Genomic DNA, 22426 nt, shown 5'->3' with positions numbered 1-22426 from the left:
AGATCTTGAATACTTTAGCATAGGTAAGTATAGAGATCCAAAGACTTGTATGAACCTATGTAGTAATTAAATCATTGGTCTTATTGCTTTCTTGATTATTTAACTTGCATATTCTTGTGCGAATTGATAAACAAGAATAATTTCCAATTGACTATCGAAAGAGGCTGTTGGATGAATTAGAGATTTGCTAATGAACAAAAAGAATTAAATTAAATTAGCTGGATGAGAAAAGCATAGTGAAGAATTAGGTGAAATCGATTTCCTAAAAGTTTTCTTTCCCATTAATTTGATCTTCGATCGTCAGTTTTATTTCCTTTGCGTATTTCGCTTTGAGTTGATCTAGTTTAATTTGCAACTACAAAAATCTTAGTGATTCCTCTAGATAAAATTGATATTAGTATAATTTTGATATTTGGCAAGAGTAAGATACCAATCCCTGAGGACGATACTTTTCTTATCACTTTATTATAAAATTACGATACTGTGCACTTGCAGTTTTACACCGGTCAGCGATGCCTCGTTATCATCCAACCAGGCAAGGGATGCTCGTTACAGTATGTTGTACACTACATAATCTTATTAAAACGGTGACGCCATACGATGAGTTCATTCAGCATGCATTGACAATGCAACTTAATGGAGATGGTTCTAGTGGAGAAGGGGATGCAGGCAAGACGTCTGAAGTGGTTGACATGTCTCATGAGTCAGCCGAAGCTATGGCTGCACAGAGGGATGAGATTGTCATTCCGATGTGGGCACATAGGAATGGGCAATGAGTACGTACTATAGGTATCAAATTATTAGGATTTATGTATGCATTGCCATTATTTTAATATCGTCGGGATTTACGTATGCGTTGCCATTTTATGTATATCGTCGGGATTTATGTATGCATTGCCATTATTATTAATATCGTCGGGATATGTTTCTCCAAATTTTATTGATAATATAGAATGTTGTGACTCGATCGCTCTAACTACAGTGTCGACTTTTTAAGTTTTACCCATTCTGAGTTAAATTAAATAATAATAAAATCAAAACACATTACGTAACATAAAACTTGTCTAAGTAATTAATAAAATCCCGTAAAGAATGCATTCGCATCTCATCCTATTTTTTTTCAACTGTAATTGTTTACAAACCAAAACCAAAACCGATTCTACAAAATATCCCAACATTACTTAGAACATATATATATATATATATATATATATATATAAATAAATCACCCCCACTTCTTAAATTCCCAACAAACTTAACTTTCAGCCAACAGGAAGAAGAAAATAAAACCCAAAATACCCTGCCCTGCACTGCAATTCAAATGCCTCCCAAATAAAGGCTTTGTTTTTCAAGAGCATGTTACAAATAGACTACACAAAATATAGAGTCCGACCAGCGGGATTTGGTTACATAAATTAAAGGAACTAATATACCTTTTACACATATTGATAAGGAAAACATTAATATAGCATTAAACGAGTTACATTATCATTAACTTTAGGAAGATTGAAACTAACTAAGAAGGCAATAAATAAAACCCAAGATGCAATCAACCAACATTTGTACTTCTTCTTAAGTGCATGAAATTTTGCATCTGATATTCTTGCACGTTCATCCGCTATCCTTTCATTTCTTCGTTCTGCTAATTCTAAGGTGCGCTTACAACATTCTGATTGTGACACTGCAAGATCAACCCATTTAAAAAATGCACACTGGTTTTGACCCTTATAATATCGACAATTCAAAAAGCGCCTCCCGAAACTTTTGGGGTTGCCGGAGGTCCTTAATTTGGAGGGAACGCCTCAATAACATAGAGGCCTTCGACCCAAAATGATGTCATCTTCTGCCCTGGTAGGATAGGAACTGTTTATGGATACACCGCTAGTACTTCCCATATTTCTTGCAAAAAAACCAAAACATCCCAAGTAAATACACCAATGCTATTCAATCATGGTGGAAATTAGGATGGGAATCATTATGGAGGTAATTTTGAAGTTTGTCTTTGGTTGCAAGAAATGATAAAACCCTGGAATTTGGGTGTATACATGGCTCTAATATAAGATGTTAATTTGGATGTTTTTGTTATAGTTTGAATGATTAGTTACTATGTGGCATTTTGACGTAATTATAATCAAATATAGTAATGAAAATCTATCGGATAAATCAAGCCTAGTTGTAGACATGTATACAACCGGGTTTCCCACAGAAGTCTTCAATTTATGGTAGCCCATAAATTCACTTGCAGAACAAATGAAAATTAATTTTGAAAGTCATCAATAATTTTGCAGAACAAATACTTCCCAGCCCATAATGGAAGCAGGCACTTGCCGAAGAAAAATGAAAGACAAAATATAAAATAAAGATCAGAAAGCCAACAAGGTGTGTGCAGAACATACAGCACACATGGCTCGAATTAACCTTAGAAAGCAAAGTTCAAACCCACAGCCAACCAACATCAACTGAACAGCCAACTTCCATATCGACACATAAACCCGAAAGGCAAACCAGGCATCTATGGATTGTTACATAGATCCAAACTGGAAATTATTCACGGCTAAACCATATAGGATGTCCCAGCAACCCAACAATCCATTCCGTCACACCAAGAATTTACACCCCCACACCAACTCAAACATTCCTTCACACAATTCAGACATGTCCAAGACAATCTACCAACAACAATGCAACAGCATAGGCCGAATAATATTGATTATAGTGGACTGTTTCAATGAACAAATGATGTAATGATAGGTAAACGTATAACATCTACAAGGAATAAATACAGAAGAATATAAGCATTCGGCGTACCCAATACACTGAACTCACGGGCGAGAAGTTAAGTGTGCCATGAATTCATGGCTTTTGATAGAAATACAGGACTTCGATAGACTCTGTACCCCATAATAAATAAATGGTGTATAAGGAAGTGAGGAGCCGAGGGGTTATGGAATGCACATTGAGTGGTGGGGTACAGATATTCAAATAGGGAAACAATTTATCAACAGAGAAAGCAAAGGAATTTACCGGCGTAGAGATCGTGCACCGATGAGAGGGAGAAAGGAAGAATCCGTTCCTAATTCACCCACAATGGACGGTGTCGGCAGCCTATGTTCAGCAACAAAGAATTAGATCTCAGACAGGGGAAGAGAACACTTTCCCAGTTAACGAGAGCGGGTGTGCAGTTGAAACGGCGTTCCGGTGAGGTTACATTGGCGACGAGAATCCGAGAACCTCCTTTCCAGGTGATCAGAAGAGAGGGAGAGATCGCGAGCTCCGACGGAGATGGATGGAGAGAACAGTTGATGTAGTGAATCTTTCCCAAAATGGAGAAATGAAACCCAAATAATGGATGAGGACTGACCGATCTAACACTTCGATGGAAGCCGATTATGGTAGAACATGAGCTATCGATTGGCCTTCGGTGAAGCCATTGCAGCGAACACAGAGACGAGGAAGGGGGAAGGGAAAGAGAGGGATACAGAAGTATTTTTGTCGTGAAGGACATTGCCTCGGGACCATGGACTGGTGGGGCCACGACAGCCTTCTCTTTTTCCAAGATGAAAATTTTCATCTTAACTTTAAGTTCCAAACACGATTATATGGGCCCCACAAAATTTATTTAAAAATCAGACTAAAAATTCTCAACTTTCAGATTTTAATACTATTCACAAAATTTTCATCTCATCTCAACCCCCAAACCTGCCCTTAGTATTGCTAAGGGTGTAGAACTAGGCCGGATTTCTTTTTTTTTTTTTTTTGGGGCCGGTCTGAAATCTGAAATCCAAGTGGATTCGGGCGGGTAAAAAAAATTACGTACCTGCCCAGATCCCGTTACAGATTTGATTTTTAAACCAATTTGTTGTAATCGGTTGCTTTTTTAAAAACATTGGTTTTGATTCAAAACGGTGTCGTATTGAACCCCTGAGATTTATCCCTCACTTCCCTCAATCTTTACTTCTCTCGACTCATTTCACTTCCCTCAACTCATTTCATTCTCTTAGACTCATTTCAAGTCCATTTCTGAAACCTTAGCCCTATCGTCTCTGGTTTGCACCCCTCGAACCCATCTACCTCTCCTCTGAATAGTTTTGCAGAAAATTTATCAAGAAATAAAGCAGTAGAGGATACTAGCCATGAAATTGGACAAAGTTATTTTAAGTGCTATTTAGACTCATTTGGTTAAAAAAATGAGATAATATGAGATCAAAGTTGGAAGTTGATTAAAATATTATTATAATATAATTTTTTAATATTATTTTTATTTTGAGATTTGAAAAAGTTAAATTATTTATTATATTTTATGAGAGAGTTTGAAAAAATTATAATGATTAAATGATATTAATAAAATAATTTGTATAACTAATCCAAAATTTAGTTATCTTTTTTGTAGATAACAACGAGGTGAGGACTCGGGAAAAGGAGGGGGGGTCTTGTTGGTTGTGTCATGTGAACTTGTCCATTGGCGGATGATGTGTATCTTTGGATATTGTCCAAGTCATGTACCCTGGTACCGTTGTGAATGTTGTAAGAAAAGCTGGGCTAGAGTTGCAGAAATGAAAACCTTGTTAACTTGAAATATTGCTTCTATCATTTAAAGGTTATTCCCGAATTGGGCAAGATATAGTGAGAATGCTTACATGGGACTTCTTTACTACACCATTGATAGCCTTAATCTTGCCTTTTATTTTTTGGACGCTGGTTTTCTTGTTATACACTTGTAAAACCATGCTTGTTTGTTATGGACTGTGATAGTGTTCAGCTTCACCAACTTGAATGCTTGGATATATGGGCCACTGCTTACTATTTATTTTTTGTAGTAAGTTGTTGAGACTTGGAACAACAGATAGTATTCAAATTCTGCAAAATTGAATAATCTTGTGGGTATCTTGATGTACTCTCAAAACATGTAATCATTATATTTCATTACCTTATGATTATCCAAAGATATTTCCTAAAATTTACTTTTTTTAATGCATTAATTATATTTTTTTCTTTTTGTAAAAAATCATATATATTTTTTATTAAAACCTTGTCTCATCTAACTAAAAATTAATAAAATAAAACAATAAAACCCAACAATGAAATAAATCAAAATAGAGAGCAATTTAAATACAAAACAATAATTAATATCAAGAAAGCACTTCAAAATTAATTTTATAACTAAGTAATCACAAAATAATATAACGAAAACCACGTTAAATTTAAAACAAGAGAACCAATATTACTAATAAATAAAATAATTATTTAATTAAAATACATAAAAATACGAGATATCACAAGCATGTTAGAAATTATATTATTTACAATACTAAAAACTGATATTGATATAGTGATAAGGATGAAACCTAAGTGTATTCAAAACGTGTATTCAAAAGTTAAGGAGTTTGAAAACCACGGTATGTATCTTACAATTTTAATTTAAAATTGATGTATGATTTAATTTAGAATTTAATACTATTCAAATTGAAATTAATATATTCAATCCATTTAAAGTGTTAGGACATATGTTGAACTGGATGATAATACTGGGAAGCTAGCTGCTACTATGTTTGGTGAAGTAGCAGAACAGGCACTTGGTTGTTTAGTAGTACTTGAGTTGATGGAACATGCTGGAGAGGTATCTTTTAAATTTTTATTCAAAAGTTTAGTTTGATTATAATGAGTTAATTAAAAAAATGGGTTTTTATTAATTATGTAAAGCTATTCAAAATTTATTTTATAGGAACATCGACCAAATGTTAAAAGCGTTGCAAAGAAATTATCAAAAAAAATTTGGAAGATTTTAAGTTTATGTAGATCGAAAAAAACTGAAGGAGAAAAATATAGGCATTTTAATATCCTCTCTATTGAAGCAATGCAAGATGAGGAAAATGTTGGATCGTCATCCTATAATCAAAATTATCTCAAACAGTTTTCATAAAACTATAGGCGATGTTATTTAATTAATCAAAAGCCAAAAACATCACATCTTTATTAATAAAAAATTAGTTCTTAACAACAAAATTAAATATAAACTAAGAAAACGTGCATTGCACGTTACTTTCACCTAATATATATATATATATATATATATATGTGTGTGTGTGTGTGTGTGTCTGTGTGTGGGCGCTAATAAAGAGTTAAAAATACCTCACCTTACAAGTCAAGTCGTTTATGTGACATTAAAGGCTTGTGAAAATAATTGGTAATTGTTGATGTCGCAAAGTCAAGTCGTTTATGTGTCACTAAAGGCTTGTAAAAGTAATAGTTAGTGTGGCATGAAACACGTAATGTTTTGACCAATTATCATTTGTCCCTAAATAACAATTTAAGATATACATGTATTTCCCAAATAAATGATTTATACAATCTCTTGAGAAAGAGAAAAAGAGAGAGATACATATTTAAGGGAAATCACGTATCTATTTTTAGCCTTATTAAGATATTGAGATGAGATGAGGTGAGAAATTTATGAATAGCAGTAAAATAATTTTTAAATAGTAGTGAAATGATTTCAGTTAAGATGTTGTATGAAGTTTTGAAAAATGAAAGAAATGGTTAAATAAAAATATTATAAATTAAATTATTGTTTGAATATCATTTTTTCATATAATTTTTTATTTTAGAATTTGAAAAAAATTGAATTGTTTTTAATGTTTTTTGTTTAAAAGTTAGAAAAAGTTGTTAGAAGAACACATTTGTTCCTAGGCAGGTTGGACCTAGTCCGATTATTAGAGTTAAGAGCCCAATGTCGAAAAGCTCACCATACAGCAAGAGAAGTCTCGAGCTAGCCTGGGTTGAGATCTCTGATAGGGAGCACCGCATTAAGTGCAAAGCGACACCGCCCCTAGACATGAAGGGTCGAATGGGTTGAGAGCCCCTCGATAGGGAGTATTGCATTAAATGCGATTGGATGCCACCTCCAGACACAAAGCCTCAGCGTGCATCGAAATACCTTGGTAGAGGATGCCACATTAAATGCGACGGCATGTTGTCTAGAACAAGAGAGACACTCCAGGCATAGGAAGAACAAAGCTCCACTAGACAATAAGAGTATAAAAGCCTCGATACAGGTACAATTTGGGAGATTCATTCTCTCCAACTTTCTATCTCTCTTATTCTTAAGCATACACTGACTTAGGCATGGGAGGTGCTTCTTAGCACTTCAGGCCCCTCAAGCATTCTTGCCTCAAGTGATCAGCAAAGTATAGAGAGGTGAAAGAAGTCCGTGACAGTTGTAATGATTAGATAATGATTAAATGAAAAAGTTGACAATTTAGAAATTAAAAAATATTTTTATTTGTGGTGTTTGGATATTAAGATCAAATGAAATGAGACTACCTTGCAATCCAAACGAGGCCTTACTTTTTCAATTTTTTCATTTAGAGAATTGGGCTAGACTACTAGCTTATTGGTCACAACATCTATGATTTTCACACTACAAGAAAATTTTTTTTCCTGGCAACAAGAAGTAGCCGGAAAAAAACATAAAGTTAGTCATAAAAGAACATTTCCAGCTATAAAATGATCGGTGCAACGTAGTTGCAATTGTTGCGCGCAAACAGTCTATTTCTGGTGAGCTTGTGGAATAGTAGAAATAATAGAATTTTTCCGACGAAGGAGCTCACTTGGAAGAGACAGAAATCTCGTAGGAGAAAATAGATAACCATGTTCATTTTCACTAGGACAAAGTGCTACCTTTTTTGGTGATTTTTTACCGCCAAGAAATATTATTTCCAGCCACTTATAAGCGTCGTGAATAAAACATGTAAAGTATTTTTTTTATAAGTAACAAAACTTGTGAACTCTTCTTACACCATTGGATTTCTCAAACCATTGGATTTCTCAAACCGAGAGTCACAAAACTTCAACTTCCACGAGAAGGAATTCTTATATGTAAGCGCAATTATATTCCTCCTCAATGCTCCTTGCTCATAGTATTTAACAAACTGTAAACTATAAACACAATCTTTATTGTAAAACTTCATTGTTAAAATCAGTTAACCTCACAATACACACTACTCATTATGAAGACATCTGCAAAGAGTTATTATCAAGGATTTAGATTGAATAAGTGAAGCAACTATAATAAAAAACACTGACAAGCTCGGGAAGTGTCTTGGCAAGAAAAGCCTTAGTATTGCTAAGGGTGTAGAACTAGGTCGGATTTTTTTTTTTTTTTTTGGGTCCGGTCTGAAATTTGAAGTTCGAGTGGATCCGGGAGGGTAAAAAAAATTACGTACCTGCCCAGATCCCGTTACGGATTTGATTTTTAACCCAATTTGTTGTAATCGGTTGCTTTTTTAAAAACACTAGTTTTGATTCAAAATGGCGTCGTATTGAACCCTTGAGATTTATCCCTCACTTCCCTCAATCTTTACTTTGCTTGACTCATTTCACTTCCCTCAACTCATTTCATTCTCTTAGACTCATTTCAAGTTCCCTTTTGAAACCTTAGCCCTACCGTCTCTGGTTTGCACCCCTCGAACCCATCTACCTCTCCTCTAAATAGTTTTGCAGAAAATTTATCAAGAAATAAAGCAGGAGAGGATACTAGCCATGAAATTGGACAAAGTTATTCTAAGTGCTATTTAGACTCATTTGGTTAAAAAAATGAGATAATATGAAATCAAAGTTGGAAGTTGATTAAAATCTTATTATAATATAATTTTTTAATATTATTTTTATTTTGAGATTTAAAAAAGTTAAATTATTTATTATATTTTATGAGAGAGTTTGAAAAAATTATAATGATTAAAAGATATTAATAAAATAATTTGTATAACTAATCCAAAATTTAGTTATCTTTCTTTTTTTAAATAGAGATTTCGATCGCAAATTTGAATCAATTACAGGCAGCTAAATAATTACGTAACGTACTCACAATTACAACCGGTCCCCTCCAAACACACTCGTATCGTTGTTCGTATCATTTGAACATGCATGATAGAACAAGCTCTGGACAGATTGCCAATGACTGATTTCTCCCAGTGCTTCTCACAACCATGCTTAGGCTTCTCTCAATCTCCCTCCAAATCCAGCTCTCTACGAAAGCCAAACTCCTCGTTCTCCTACACATCCAGTTACTTGCAGACGCATCTTTGCAATTCAACGAGGCCATCTTCTTCCCCTCAATCCACGTCTTGTATCTCTGCAAACCCGTCGGAGTCTCTTATAAACCATTCCAGTTTGGCAAATCTAACCAGGCCTCCAAATGGGCATTCGTTCTTTCACCGTTTGGAGCGAAATTTCGGTTCCTTCAGCTCCCAGATTGGGTTTCGCACGGTTTTCTCCTGTGGATATTGGCTGAATTCTGCCAATTTGAGGATATTTGAGAGAAATGGAGGTGGTTTTTTGAGTGTTCAAGGTTCTGTGGGTCGATTGAGGAGCTTCAGTAGTGAATCGGACCGGGAGTCTATGGAGTACGATGTTGTTATTGTTGGGGCAGGACCGGCCGGGTTATCAGCGGCTATACTTTTGAAGCAAATGTGCTCTGAAAAGGGTGTTGATTTTTCTTTGTGTGTAGTTGAAAAGGGTCCTGAAGTAGGTATTTTACACCTCACTTTGATTGGCTTTGAATGGGTTGGCTTTGTTTAGCCTCAGTTATCTCATCTAGTTAGTCACCTTGTTCGGAAAATGGAAATATATAAGTTAATGGAACGTAGCAGTTTAAAGCATTTTGATTAAGTTGTCAAAAAAACTTTGAATGAGTTCATTTTTTCCTCTTCTTTCCTTCACCCGATTTTCATATTATTCAGAATGTTCTTTCGTGATTTGAATCATTAGTCTCTTTGTGTATCTTTGGATTGTGCTCTAATGCTATCCAACAGTACAAAAGGAAAAGGATGTGGTTCAAATACTATTTGGTATCTCGGAGGAAACCTTACTGTCACGTGTCACTTGCATCTCATGTTAGGGTGCTGGCTCTAATTTACATCTGCTTCCGGTGTGCGAGTTGCCATCTTAGCCTTCACTGTTCAAGATCCCTACCGCACCATTTGTGATTGGTCTGATTATCAGTTTATTGTCTTGTAATCTAAGAACGTTGATAGTGTGAAATCACCACTTGTCGTCCTAAAAGGTTAATGTGATGGGAAGAAGTAGATTTAATTATATAAACATACCCTTCATACTCTCTATCGCGTATGGGCCCAACACGTGAAATCTTTAATTAAAGAGATAAATTGTAGAGTTAAGGTTCAAACTTAGAACTTGACTCTGATACTATGTGAAATAACTATTTGTCAAAAAGCTTAAACTAATGGGAAGAGAGATTTAATTATGTGAATTATATCCTGAATATACTGGATTTTCATGCATTGAAGAGGGATACAGAGCAAAGCTGTTAATGCTGTAAGATTTGCAAAGTTTATATGTAGATAAAAATGAAGCTAAAAATAGATGCATTCTAGACAATGATTTAGAAGAGATTCATTGATAGAATGCATTGCCTGACAAAGAAAGCTTTTGTCTTTTAGGTTGTTTCTCACATAGATCAGACAGTTTTTCTTATAAATATGTGGTTATAAATTAGAGTTTGTCGTTTTTTTTTTCTGTTAACTTCTGAACCTCATGAAGTATGACAGCATAACTAATGCATGATGCATAAATGAGTTTAATCAGAATCTCTTCTTTCCAATGCTTCAACAGTGACTTGTTCATCTTTCTTATGAGGTCAATGCCATTAAACAATCCTTGCTCACAGCATTTTTCATTTCCATGTTATACTAGGCGCTCACATCCTTTCTGGGAATGTTTTTGAACCCCAGGCACTAGATGAACTTTTCCCACAGTGGAAACAAGAAGAGGTACCCCTTTCTTTTCTCTCTAGTTTTACTTCAACTTGTTTTTTCCCTTTTTGTATATTGATGGCTGTATCAGTCTTTTAAAACATAGGTTTTGCATAGCAACTCACTGAATTTACTTTAGGGAGATAGGGCCAATCTGCTGTATACCAACTATTGCTCATGTTACCACCATGGGATTTGTTATATCATCTATGTAGGCCCATTGAACCAAAAAAAAAAGTGCTTTTTCATGTGGAAAGCTATATGGTTTGAAACAATGAAATATGATCCAATGGCCGTTCTCCTCCTATGAAAGATGGTGTCCCGGGGTTCCACTCTCCATGTGCTGGATTATGGTTAGCCTTTTTATGCTATCATTTGGAAGGGAAAACTGAAAAAATTAAGAAAAAAGGTAATATCCTCTTTTCATGTTCTGAACTCCATTGCAAATGTCAATGCCAAAGTCTTCCTCATAATAATATATATCCAGAAAAAAATATATTTCTACAATAATATTTAAAGTCTTGTGTTTATGTGTAAATTTTGGAAAAAAGTTACTGTTATATAATCTGCTCTATTTATAGCTCCATTTTGATCCAGTTCAGAAGTGTTATCCTATACCTGTATGTTTTCGTCATTTACTCTGGTTCTGCACAGAAATAGGTAAAATGATTAAATGAGGAAGGAAAGTGGTTTATCTGCTAATAATTAAGCACAGGGAACAAATCATTGGCTGAAGTAATGTTTAAATTTACTTCACTTTTTCTTCTATTTAATTTTAATCTATGTTCACTACCAAATTTACCTGCAGGTACCCATAAATGTCCCAGTTCTTCTGACAAGTTTTGGTATCTTACAAAGAATCGTGCAATTTCACTTCCTTGTCCTTTTAATAACAAAGGGAACTATGTTATAAGGTTGTTATATAATGTGCTTGTATAATGCATGGGGCAGTTATTTAGAAACATTTGTTTTAAGCCGAACACAGTATTCTTTTGGCTGGTTAAAATTATTTTGTAAACATAAAAGAGAGAACCTCACATTCATATTGCATCATTATTATTTCATTTGATTTAACCCTTTGACTCAAGTGGTAAAGGCCTTGGGCTTGGGGGTATGCTCCCCCAGGTCTAAGGTTCAAATCCCCTTGGGTGCAAACAATCTCTAGGGGCCATTGGACTTGGGGTTTTCCCCTCAAATTACCCGAGTTGCACTTGTAGGAAACTCCTTCCCGAGGGCCTATGCACCCCTGTGATTCGTCAAAAAATTATTTCACTTGATTTTTTTGTTCTGTGCAATTCTCTCGGAACTTGAGCTCTGAATTAAGTCACCGCAAAATGTAACTGAAATCTACCTGGAAATGGTTCTGGGAGATTCTGTTATATGCTTATTGTGTCTCACTGTGACCATTATGACCCTTGACTTATGTTTATTAGCTGGTTTGTAGTGGACTTGGCAGAGTCTTGTCGGTGCCTTAGTATTTTGCTCAAGTAGACAATTAGAAAGAAGACTGGAATGGGATCTTTGAACTACTAGTTTGACTTATAGATATCTAAAATTGGGCTTTATATCTTTGTTGACCTCAAGTTCCTTTCATCTTTCGTATGTTCCATTGGGAATCCTTCTTTTCACATTAAATGATTTAAATTTTCTGAACAAGCTCTGTTTTGGCCCTCTGATGTAGTTTAAGTCTGTTAGTACGTTAGATGGGGATGAAAGCTGAAGAATTGGGGGTAGAAATATATCCTGGTTTTGCTTTTAGTGAGGTACTCCTATTTTTGCTCTCTTTTTACCACACTCACCATGCTACTGGACAGTTGTAATTGAAGCTATGTAATGGGTCAGATATTATATGATGCAAACAACAAGGTTATTGGCATTGCAACTAATGATATGGGAGTTGCCAAAGATGGTTCAAAGAAGGACACTTTTCAACATGGCGTGGAATTAAAAGGCATCTCTCTCTCTCTCTCTCTCTCTCTCTCTCTCTCTCTCTCTCTCTCTCTCTCTCTCTCTCTCTCTCTCTCTCTCTCTCTCTCATGCACACAAGCACGCACACAAACACAAAATAGAAAATCTTTAAGCATGGAGAGGCACACAAACACAAAATGCCATCTTCCACATATATGGCATGCTGTCACTAGACGTTGGTCTTGCCATTTTTGACCTTGTCATATAACTGAAATACTGTTTCTTCTTTTAAAAAACTGAGTAACTGAAATGCTGGTCAGTATCCTGTGTTCATTTGAGGAGACCAGGCACTATATGCTATGAATAGTGAAGGATAGGACTGTTTGTAAGAGTCTTAGGTGGGACCAGCATTAAATGCCAGCTCCTATACATGCTATGGTTTTTTTTTATTGAACAAGGTTTCCAGCTTTTCCGTTATGTTTGGTAGGGAAATTATGGGTATTAAGTTAAATAGATGACACTGTACATGGGAAGCATTTGGTACAGGAATGGAGAAAACTAAAATACATGACAGTCCACTAAGTGGAAGATTAATATGTTTTAGCATGCTTATATATTGATTAGATGTTTCAGGTATGATTTTTGGATAATTTTTTCATTATAAAGTGAAACTTTGGTGGAGTTGTATATAGATATGGGTGAAACATACTTTTCAGTAAATGGTAATATCAATTATATTTAAATGTACAGTATTTACCATTTCAATTGGTAATGTCTTCGACATGGATTAATGCTATGACATGACAATACTTCTACTGTCCACCTTCTCCCTGGAATGTGGTTATAATCACAGCCTGATTTTGCTCTAAAACCTCCGGTCCATAAAGGTTTTTTATCTTTGGATACTGCCTCATGGAAGGTGGAATGATGTTTTGAATGATTGTGTACCAGAGCTGAGTTTTTTTATTTAGGTTACTAGATCTTTGGTAAGCAGATTTCAAGCAGCTCCTGGATTTCAGTCACTATTTTCTTATGTGTGATCATTGATTTCTTTTCGATACCTTCATGACAGTTAGTCACAGTATTATCTGCACGATCTTTTAGTTTTGCTTGTTTCTAAAAATATATATTCCAAACAAACAAAGAACAGGTGGTTGCGGCAAAAACCTTTTAACAATTTTTTTACAGACACGATTATTTCAATTACCATCACCAAGCGTGATTGCTTTTTAGTCAATGCTTGATGCGAGTTCTTTGGTGAGGAGCTATTCTGCATGCTCTTGTTCTACTAGCAAGTTTGTTTGCCATAAGCCTTCTTGACCAACACACACTTCTACTTTTGCATTCGGCAGCCACTTATAGTTTTGGAGTACATAAACATTGATTAATTGGGTACTAGGAAGTTTCAATACTTGGGTTCTTCCACCCGCCTTAAAAGAAAATTATTAACTGTGTTAAAGAATACTTGCATACATGCATAGAAATGGTTTCAGATTCATTATGCGCACGTTTGTAGTTAGACCCTGATATATTCATATATAGCCACATATAGGCTTGAGAAGAACAGACAGATATTTCGTTAGGAATTATCTTCTTAATGGTTTTTTTATTTTTGTGTACAAACTAATATAAAACTGTGAGAGCACTATGCAGGGCAAATAACGCTTCTAGCTGAGGGTTGTCGAGGATCATTATCGGAGGTTTACAGATTTATTTTTTTATTTATATGCTTCAATAGGGTGTAATGGTCTCTAGAATTCTGGACTTTGCTGGTCAAACTTTATTGTGACATCACTTTGTTTAACCTGGCAGAAAATAATGAAAAAATACAACTTGAGAGAGAGAGTGCATGCTCAACATCAGACTTATGCTTTAGGAATTAAAGAGGTAAACTGGTTTTAACATTAGTGGTACCTATAATGAGTTTTGTTCTTGTCATTTCATATCTACTTACTACAGGGTGTATCTTATATACTTTCTTTAATTTTAGTGGTTTACATCCTATTGTGTGTTGACATTTGTATATAAGGTTGTAAAATTTTTGGCTATTTGCGTCTTTATGCTTAGTTGGTAGCACCTCTTTTTAGTATTTCTCCCTTTAGGCGATAGCAATGCATATTCTTTTGCAATTTTATGGCAGAAATGCACGCTCAACCTATCACTCCTTTTGCGCTGTGGTATCCAAACTACCACTTTTGGAACATTGCTCCCTCAAAAGTGACTTTGGGTACCCTAGTGCAATGTGTCAAGTGTATTTTTCACCAATTTTACTTTCATGCAACATTGATCATTCTTCTTAAAGATTGCATAGACCCTTGAATGGCACTGTTTTAGGATCCTCCCTTCGAAGATAAGGAGCATTCTCTAGATGAGCTTAGAAGTTTGTTTTTCCGTACTTTATTTCTTTGAGCTTCATCTTGTGTTTTAATGGAGCTTTCTTTAATGAGTTTTTTGTGTCACTCTCTAGCTCCTGATTTTTGTAACTAGATGTTGCTGTTTGTATACCTCCTGTGTACTTGCGCTATGCCTATTTACTCTCAATATTTTACTTATCAAAAAAAAAAAAAAAAAAAAATTCCCTTTGAACATTTCTTTTAGGCAAGCTGCATTCAAAGTTGCAACCTGGTAGTTGATTAAATCTCACTCACTGGGTCTTGGAAGAGAAGAATTTCCTTAGTTTTCACCCAATTAATGCATAAAAGAACATCTATGTAGCTTGAGCCCAAGTTTCAAAGCTTTCTCATGCTCAGGTCTGGGAGATTGAGAAGGGAAAACACAACCCTGGTGCTGTGCTTCATACTTTAGGATGGCCCTTAGATCAAAAGACATATGGAGGATCATTTCTGTATCACCTTAGCAATAGCCAGGTAACAATGGCTCTTTCTTGCTAAATCCTCTTCATTTGGTATTGATCCAACCAAGATGCATGCTTTTTTGCTGTTCTTTTCTCTTCTTTTATTGCAGCTATCATATTGAATGAAAGGTTGAAGAGGGCATACTGTATTATTTATATGTTTCCTCCTCTCACTCTCTCTATCTCTTTCTCTGTATGTGTGTCTCCCTTTTAACGCCCTTATGCTGGTACTGAACGAGAGGTGAATGATCCCTGGTTGAGAGGCTAGATTCCAGGATTGTTTTCTTCACCTTCTTTTAGATATCAAATGTTAAAACGTGGTTCAAATGCAAGTGATCAAAAAGAAAAAGGAGTGTATTTTGAGTTAAAAGTGAATGCATTTTTATGTTGAATAGGAAAAAATTGAATCTAGTATTGAAAGAGGTTACTTTTGATGATTAAATCGGTTTAGGATTGGGTTTCAATTGAGTTTGATGCTTTCGCGTAGCTCTCCTGCTGCTCTGTTTAAAACTTTTTGAGATGGACTTTTATCGATCATGTAGCAGCGAAAGTGCTTGGACGGAAAAGTGAATTTGCAACATGTATTAATGCTATTACAGTGATTTTCTCCGACGCAAAATGTGGGTTATGTTGTAGTGTATATATTCTCTTAAGATTTTCAAATGAATTTTAGTACTATTAAATTATTTTGTCCTCATCATTGCTTAACAAAGTTGGGATTTAGACACTTTAAATGGGAGTTAATTTCAGATTAGCTTATACATGGCATGTATATTTTATGTTCTCTTAATGAAATATAGATTTTGTTTATGATATGAAAAAATTGTAAAGAAAAATTAGATAATAATTTCATTTTAAAAGACAAAATACTTTTACCTAAAAAGGTATGGCACTTATTATATAAGCTATCTTTTATTTTTGGAATCGCAATAAGATATTAGGTTATACGTTTAAATCGATGGTTCTGTCCCATGTAGAAAAGTAATGAGGGGGTCCCATAAGGTACGTAACATGCAGCTCTCAAGTGCGAAACAATAATATGGGTATGATTAGTACTGCATATGAGTCTTGGTCAACATATCTGTGAACACTGGGAACACAAGATTGCACTAGTAGCTCAAGATTCGGGTCTTCGATCTTGGGCCTGCACACACAAAGAGAAACTCCAGAGTCTGGCGTCTGGAGTGATAGCCAGTGGGAGCCTTCAATACCTAAGTCAGTAATACTTCAGGTGAAGGGGTAAGTGAGATGTAGTAGTGAGCAGAGTTAAGAAATTCTAACCCCTATTTCAGTGTCTAGAAGTCGTTTTTATACTTGTGTTTGGGGTCAGAGGTCCATACCTTGTCACCGTAGTGGCATGTTCCCTTTTGTTTCTCTAGGCATACTCATTTAATGTGGCACGACCTCTGGAGAAGCATTCAATGTGGCGAGGCCTCTGTCCCGTCTAAATGCAGTGGGGATGATACGTCGAGTTGCCTTTCTGCTTTTCGCTCGTTGTTAGAGGAGCATGGTTTTTTTGTTTTGTACGGGTTCATTTGATAAGCTTACTCCTTTTGAGTCGGCAACCCCGGCAAGGACCCGAGCATCTTCTACTTCCTCCTTCCCGAGCTTGAAGGCCAGGGCTTATCTGGGTTGCCTAAGTTACCTTAATCTATTATTATACTTCATGTTATTATATTTTAGCTATTATATATTAGTATTACATTTTATTATAAATTTATATATTAGTGTTTATCCATTGGTTATTATACATTAGTATTACATGATATTATGTATTTTAGTGTTTATACATTAATATTACATATTATTATATTTATACATTAGTAATTTGGTATTACAGGGGTAGTAACATTGCAATACTATGATATTTACGTATACTAAACTATTATTATATAATAATTAGGTCATGCTAGTATAATATTGAGTTTCACTAACTATATAAGATATATTTTATATAAAATTTATATGATTAATATATAGAAAAACACACACATATCTATACTTATATATACAGTGCGAATCCACTTTTTATAGTGTTTTCGTCTAACTTTTTTTTTCAATTTTACCCTTCTGTTTTAATTGTTTTCCCTTTCTATCCCTCAGTTTTATTATCTTCTGTTTATAGTTTTACAGTTTTGCCCCTTTTGCCAACAGACGTTTTGGTCTTTTTACATTGTGACCGTCTGATTTTTTTCCTTCTGTTTTGTTGTCCATTTCTACTTTCCTCTTGCCGACTGAGAGAGAGAGGCACGGGATGAGAGGGATTTGAGATTGGGGTGGCAAAGACGGAGGTGAGGCTCACGGTGGCTGGGTGGTTGCTCGAGCTTGGCAAGGGCTGTTTCCGATGTGCATGGAGGATCTGTGGTTGCTGTGTTTGTGTGGAGGCAACGTGAGTGGTGTGGTCTGTGGAGTTGTGTGTGTGGCTGGCGGGGCAGTGGTGCTCGGTTGAGTTTTTGGTCTCTCGTCTGGGTTGCGGTGGCAACTGGTTTGGGGTGCGGTGGCTTGATCTCAGGTGGCTGGGCTCGGCATGGGTGTTTGTCCACCACCTCCATCAGTAAAGCACAGTCTCTCACGTCGGATCCTTCTCCACATAGCACAACAAACACCCGAAATCCTAAAACCCTAGGATGCTCCTCTCCCCTTCCAGCCTCTGTCACTGCCTTGCTCTCCATAACAGCAGAAGCACTTCATCTATCTCACTCTCTCAACGCCCACTCAGGTACTTTGCATCTCTCTCAAGAAATATACCATACTCCTCAGGCACTTTGCATCTCTCTCAAGAAATCTACCATACTCCAAATTGCTCTCTTTTTTTTCCTTTTATCTCTCTCTGAATTCTTACATAAAATTTGTTTTTTCTTTTGGCTTTGGTGTGAAAAGATTGGCAGGGCTTGGCGCTGGCTTTGCTGGCCTCTCCGTTGCTTGGCACTTGCTACTTATAACTCTTTCCTTCTTACCAATTCTAACAGCGCATTGTTATTCTCAAACTAAATAAAAGATAAAATAAAACTTGTTGATATTTATGGAATTTATTGATTTTTTTTTAAAAAAGAAAGATTGTTTGGAGGAAAGTCCTAAGGATTTGACGCTACGCATTGACATATACGATGAAGTTGGGATTGGCAGAGGAGTTTCGGGAGTTTCTGGTGGTCTACCACACCCTTATTCACCTAAAGGTCTGGCTTTTTTTCAATTATCGTCATATGGGCTGCAATTTTATTTCTGGGATTTTTGTAAGTTTCAATTTTGTTTCTTCACTGAATTTTTTTTATTTTTTTTTCCAACATTGTAAATCCTTCTGTCCATCCAAACTGATGCTACTATTTAAATGGGGTGCTGCTACATGTATTTCACAGTTTTTTTTGTTCTCTTTGTAGGCAAGCTGCTCTTGTGGGGTGTTGATTGTTGGAAAGAGTGTTTAAAGCTTTTGAGCATTGCGGAAGCAGCAGTTGGTCAAAACTCTTATGGTTTCATAGTTCGGAGAAGGTCCCTTTCTCACTGCGTGCAATTTGTTTTCTATGTATATTTTTGGTTGAACTTTTAAGGACAGACAAATTTTGGATCTTTTTTCGCTTATTGTATACGATGTTAGCCTATTATTTAACTGAACGTAGTTTAACAATCAAGCAGTTCTTTGGCATGCAAAATGAGCATACTCTAAGGTGCAATGGACATGTGCTCATGATTTTTCCTTATCCTTTGTGTCAGGATGGGTTTGATCAGCAGAAATATAGTGAATTTCTGAAATTTGAAAATATTTGTCTCACTAATGTGTTAAACTAAATAGAATTTCTTCAGTGTGATTTTACTTTAATGCTCATGTTGGAAGCTTAAAGAGTTGGTTGAAGCTCTCATTTCTTTGGGTTTTTTTTTTCCTCCTATGCTCTATTCAATTAACTTTCGGACATTTCTTGTAAGAGAAAATTACTTTTGCACTTTGCTATCCTTCTGATGAACACTTTTCCAGGGGCATCTTGAGACCAGCAATGAACATGAAGAATCTTCTTATATTGAACGATGTAATTCCATACGCCCTTTTTAAGCCTAATATATTACTAATTGATCTTAATTTTGTAATAATATCTATAATTTTCATTTATGTCATTAGAATGCTCAGAATTGCCTTGCCAGTTGCAGAATAGGGACGGTTGATAAGGAAACTGCTCAAAATCTTGCACCCAAGTTATGTACGCCATTTGAATCAGCCTTCTATATGCCTGAAGCTGTAAATATCCATCCCCAACGCTATCTCCAGGTCTAAAGAATTAAGCCTTTGATTATATTTTCCTTCTAGGAATATTTTTGTTATCTTTATAGTATCTTAAGTCTTCATTCTCATTTTGTTAGGCACTCTTCTTAGCATGTGAAAATTTGGTGAAAGAACTAACGACTTCTAGCTTTGGAGAGAAAGAGTTATGTTTGCATAAGAAATCTATTCACAAACTTCTCGACTTTGAAGGTAATCACTCAAACTACCATTTCAATCTTTTTAGGATCTTTTCATGTATTGATTGACATGTAGGTTTCTGACACATAGCAGTAATGCAGCTAGAAATATACAGCTGATTAACATGGAAAATTCTATAGAACAGCTGTCTTTGATAAGCTCAATCTTCAATGTACAAACATTCTCTCTCATAAATCCTAACACTGTCTCCCTGTTTTATTCTCATACAATCTGCGGTATGTGGTGCATGTATCATATCCTTGTCCAATATCCCATGATATGTTTGGGAATAATAAAAAGTGAGGTATCAAGTATAAAAGGCAATTTCACTTGCTGATTGGACAAGATATCTTATTGAAGCTGACAGCAAATGATATCTCTGTATGAAGGTAGGCTTTGGAACTGAAGGAGACTGATTTGATTAGTTTTTGAGGACTCAGCAACTAGATTTTCTTATTCACATTTTTCACATGTAATCATTTAAGTGTAGAACTACCTAAAATGGTGACTACAGTCTTCCCCTAAAATCTGTCTCAACAAAGTTAAATAGCTTGGGAAAGGTATCCTCTAACCAGATTATTACCCATAATATTCAACCTGAACATGTGAACTGAGCACAGTTAATTGAACTAGATAAACTCTGATAAACCTATATTAAATATCAAATTTCTGTTTCGAGTGGCTAATCCTGGTGGAATCTTATTATTTACAAACATACTTTGGTCTAGAGGATTTATCTCTACATTTAATGGTTAATGGGTATTGAATTTGTCTTTAGGGGAATATGATGCGGTGATAGTATGTCTAGGTGCCATTTCTGCCAGTGTTTCAAATTATATGAGCCCCATCGGTTTGGATAACTCAATTGTGGTACCACCAAAAAAATCATATTTCACAACATTAACGGGGCGGTATAATGGATTTTTTTATAAAAAAGTTTTGACTTAACAATTTCGTTATAATCTGTTTTTCTTCTTCTAAATTGATACCAAATATTCTTAAAAATCTAATAAAATTAAATTTTAATATTGTGCATCATTTTATTTCTTATAGTTTTGAGTTCTATAAATATTTAACTTATTTCATCTCTTTTAAATCTGTTTGAATTTTTTTTATTTACATTATCATTTATCATTTAGTACAATTTTTTTTCTCAACTGGGTGCCCTTCCTAGTATATTTATAAAATATGTATAATATTGGTGTCAAAGTTGATGGTAGAGTCGGAGGACAAACTCAGAATTGGAGTCAATGCAGCTCCACCTTAGGCTCCGACTTCGACTTCCCAAGAAAAGGCAAAAAAAAAAAAAAAAAATGAGAGAACTTCAAGTTTGACTCCGACTTGTCAGAATTGGAGTTGGATTTTTGAATTTTTGCTCAGTCTTACCCTCCAACACCACTCAAAAATTCTAGGCAAATTCTAGATATTTTATTCCATATGTTTGCATATAAAATAGACAAGAAAAAATAACTACAAAATTAAAAAAGAAATGGACTCACAACGGGCCCCCTTAAACCCACGTACGACAGACCATTATGACCCATGCCATCACGGACTCACCCAGTCAACTTAACTTGATAAATAAAGAAACAATACTAAAAGAAAATTTTAATTCATCATTCATCATTCTCCAAACTACATATTATACTTTTTTTTTTTTATTCTTTTCTCTTATCAAATGTGTAATATATAGATGATAAATAGAAGAATTCGATTAATTTAAGAAGGATAAAACAAAAAAAAAAATTAAAACAATAGTATGTCCGAAAATGATGAGTAACAAAGCTCATATTAAAAGGAAATAAACGGTTAAAAAGATAGTCCCACAAGTGACTCAAGTATCGCCAACAGCCTGTAATTTGATTGGCATAACCCCCACCTTCCAAAATAGAGGTTTGAAGTTCGAAACTCCCTTCCCCAAAATGTGTTTAAAAAAAAAAAAAAACTCAAGCATCCACATTTTCCTCTGTATCCCACATAGCCATCAGTTTTGCAGGTACCCGGCGTGGGGTACCTTTTGGTGAATCGGCTGTTAGCCAATATTATTTAAAAAAACAAAACAAAACAAAAATCAGTTTTAGAAGAAAATCAAATCCAGCCAGTGCCAAAATGGGTCTCAGAATTCAAACCCATCTCAAAAGAGAGAGTGCCGTCATGGAAATTTCAGAATCGATTTACAAGAATAGCTCAGTATCGATTTCAGTAGACCGTTTAATTTTGTTGCAATGAATAGCTTGGTTTTGCAGTTCCTCTGGAATTGGTTTCACTATGTCTTTGTTTCATTTTAGAAATTTCGAAATCGTGGGTTGAAGAAACACTACAAATGGGAGATTTCAATTCAGTTTAGGACATGCGAAGAAACACTACCAATCGTTGGTTGAAGAAACACTACCAATTCATCAAGATAATGCTTCTCTCTTGTTATCTGTGTTACAGGAATTTTTATTT

At 35.2% G+C, this 22426-nt stretch overlaps 2 protein-coding genes across 5 annotated transcripts; both read left to right on the top strand.

Moving 5' to 3' along the window:
- Positions 1-8872: 8872 nt before the first annotated feature.
- On the top strand, positions 8873-12722 carry LOC122300155. 3 transcript variants are annotated; one of them, XR_006239933.1, is made up of 5 exons: positions 8873-9526; positions 10711-10787; positions 11578-11683; positions 12451-12532; positions 12612-12722. XR_006239933.1 is itself a non-coding variant. In XM_043110616.1 (3 exons), exons 1-3 carry the CDS (start codon positions 8923-8925, stop codon positions 11680-11682), a joined length of 786 nt encoding a protein of 261 aa, XP_042966550.1. In that variant the 5' UTR covers positions 8873-8922; the 3' UTR covers positions 11683-12720. The 3 variants fall into 3 exon arrangements, 1 of the variants encoding a protein (XP_042966550.1); XR_006239934.1 differs by having other exon boundaries at positions 11578-12532; XM_043110616.1 differs by having other exon boundaries at positions 11578-12720.
- Positions 12723-12781: 59 nt separating this feature from the next.
- LOC122300156 lies at positions 12782-20829 on the top strand. 2 transcript variants are annotated; one of them, XM_043110618.1, is made up of 9 exons: positions 12782-14377; positions 14490-14564; positions 15428-18250; positions 18412-18707; positions 18909-19017; positions 19499-19550; positions 19640-19786; positions 19879-19990; positions 20368-20829. In XM_043110618.1, exons 4-9 carry the CDS (start codon positions 18554-18556, stop codon positions 20382-20384), a joined length of 591 nt encoding a protein of 196 aa, XP_042966552.1. In that variant the 5' UTR covers positions 12782-14377; positions 14490-14564; positions 15428-18250; positions 18412-18553; the 3' UTR covers positions 20385-20829. The 2 variants fall into 2 exon arrangements, with proteins under 2 accessions (XP_042966552.1, XP_042966551.1); XM_043110617.1 differs by lacking the exon at positions 20368-20829 and having other exon boundaries at positions 12787-14377; positions 19879-20208.
- Positions 20830-22426: the final 1597 nt, after the last annotated feature.

Source organism: Carya illinoinensis, chromosome 2 (assembly GCF_018687715.1).
Source record: "Carya illinoinensis cultivar Pawnee chromosome 2, C.illinoinensisPawnee_v1, whole genome shotgun sequence".
Lineage (NCBI taxonomy): Eukaryota > Viridiplantae > Streptophyta > Magnoliopsida > Fagales > Juglandaceae > Carya > Carya illinoinensis.
This window is presented reverse-complemented; position numbering and strand designations above follow the sequence as displayed.

Excerpts from the sequence above, each read along its gene's own strand:
- LOC122300155 (XM_043110616.1), top strand. The coding sequence starts at position 8,923 with ATGATAGAACAAGCTCTGGACAGATTGCCAATGACTGATTTCTCCCAG. Across the intron at positions 9,527-10,710 it reads TGAAAAGGGTCCTGAAGTAG|GCGCTCACATCCTTTCTGGG; the intron begins GTATTTTACACC and ends ATGTTATACTAG. Across the intron at positions 10,788-11,577 it reads CACAGTGGAAACAAGAAGAG|GTACCCATAAATGTCCCAGT; the intron begins GTACCCCTTTCT and ends ATTTACCTGCAG.
- LOC122300156 (XM_043110617.1), top strand. The coding sequence starts at position 18,554 with ATGGAATTTATTGATTTTTTTTTAAAAAAGAAAGATTGTTTGGAGGAA. Across the intron at positions 18,708-18,908 it reads ACACCCTTATTCACCTAAAG|GCAAGCTGCTCTTGTGGGGT; the intron begins GTCTGGCTTTTT and ends TTCTCTTTGTAG. Across the intron at positions 19,551-19,639 it reads ATCTTCTTATATTGAACGAT|AATGCTCAGAATTGCCTTGC; the intron begins GTAATTCCATAC and ends TTATGTCATTAG.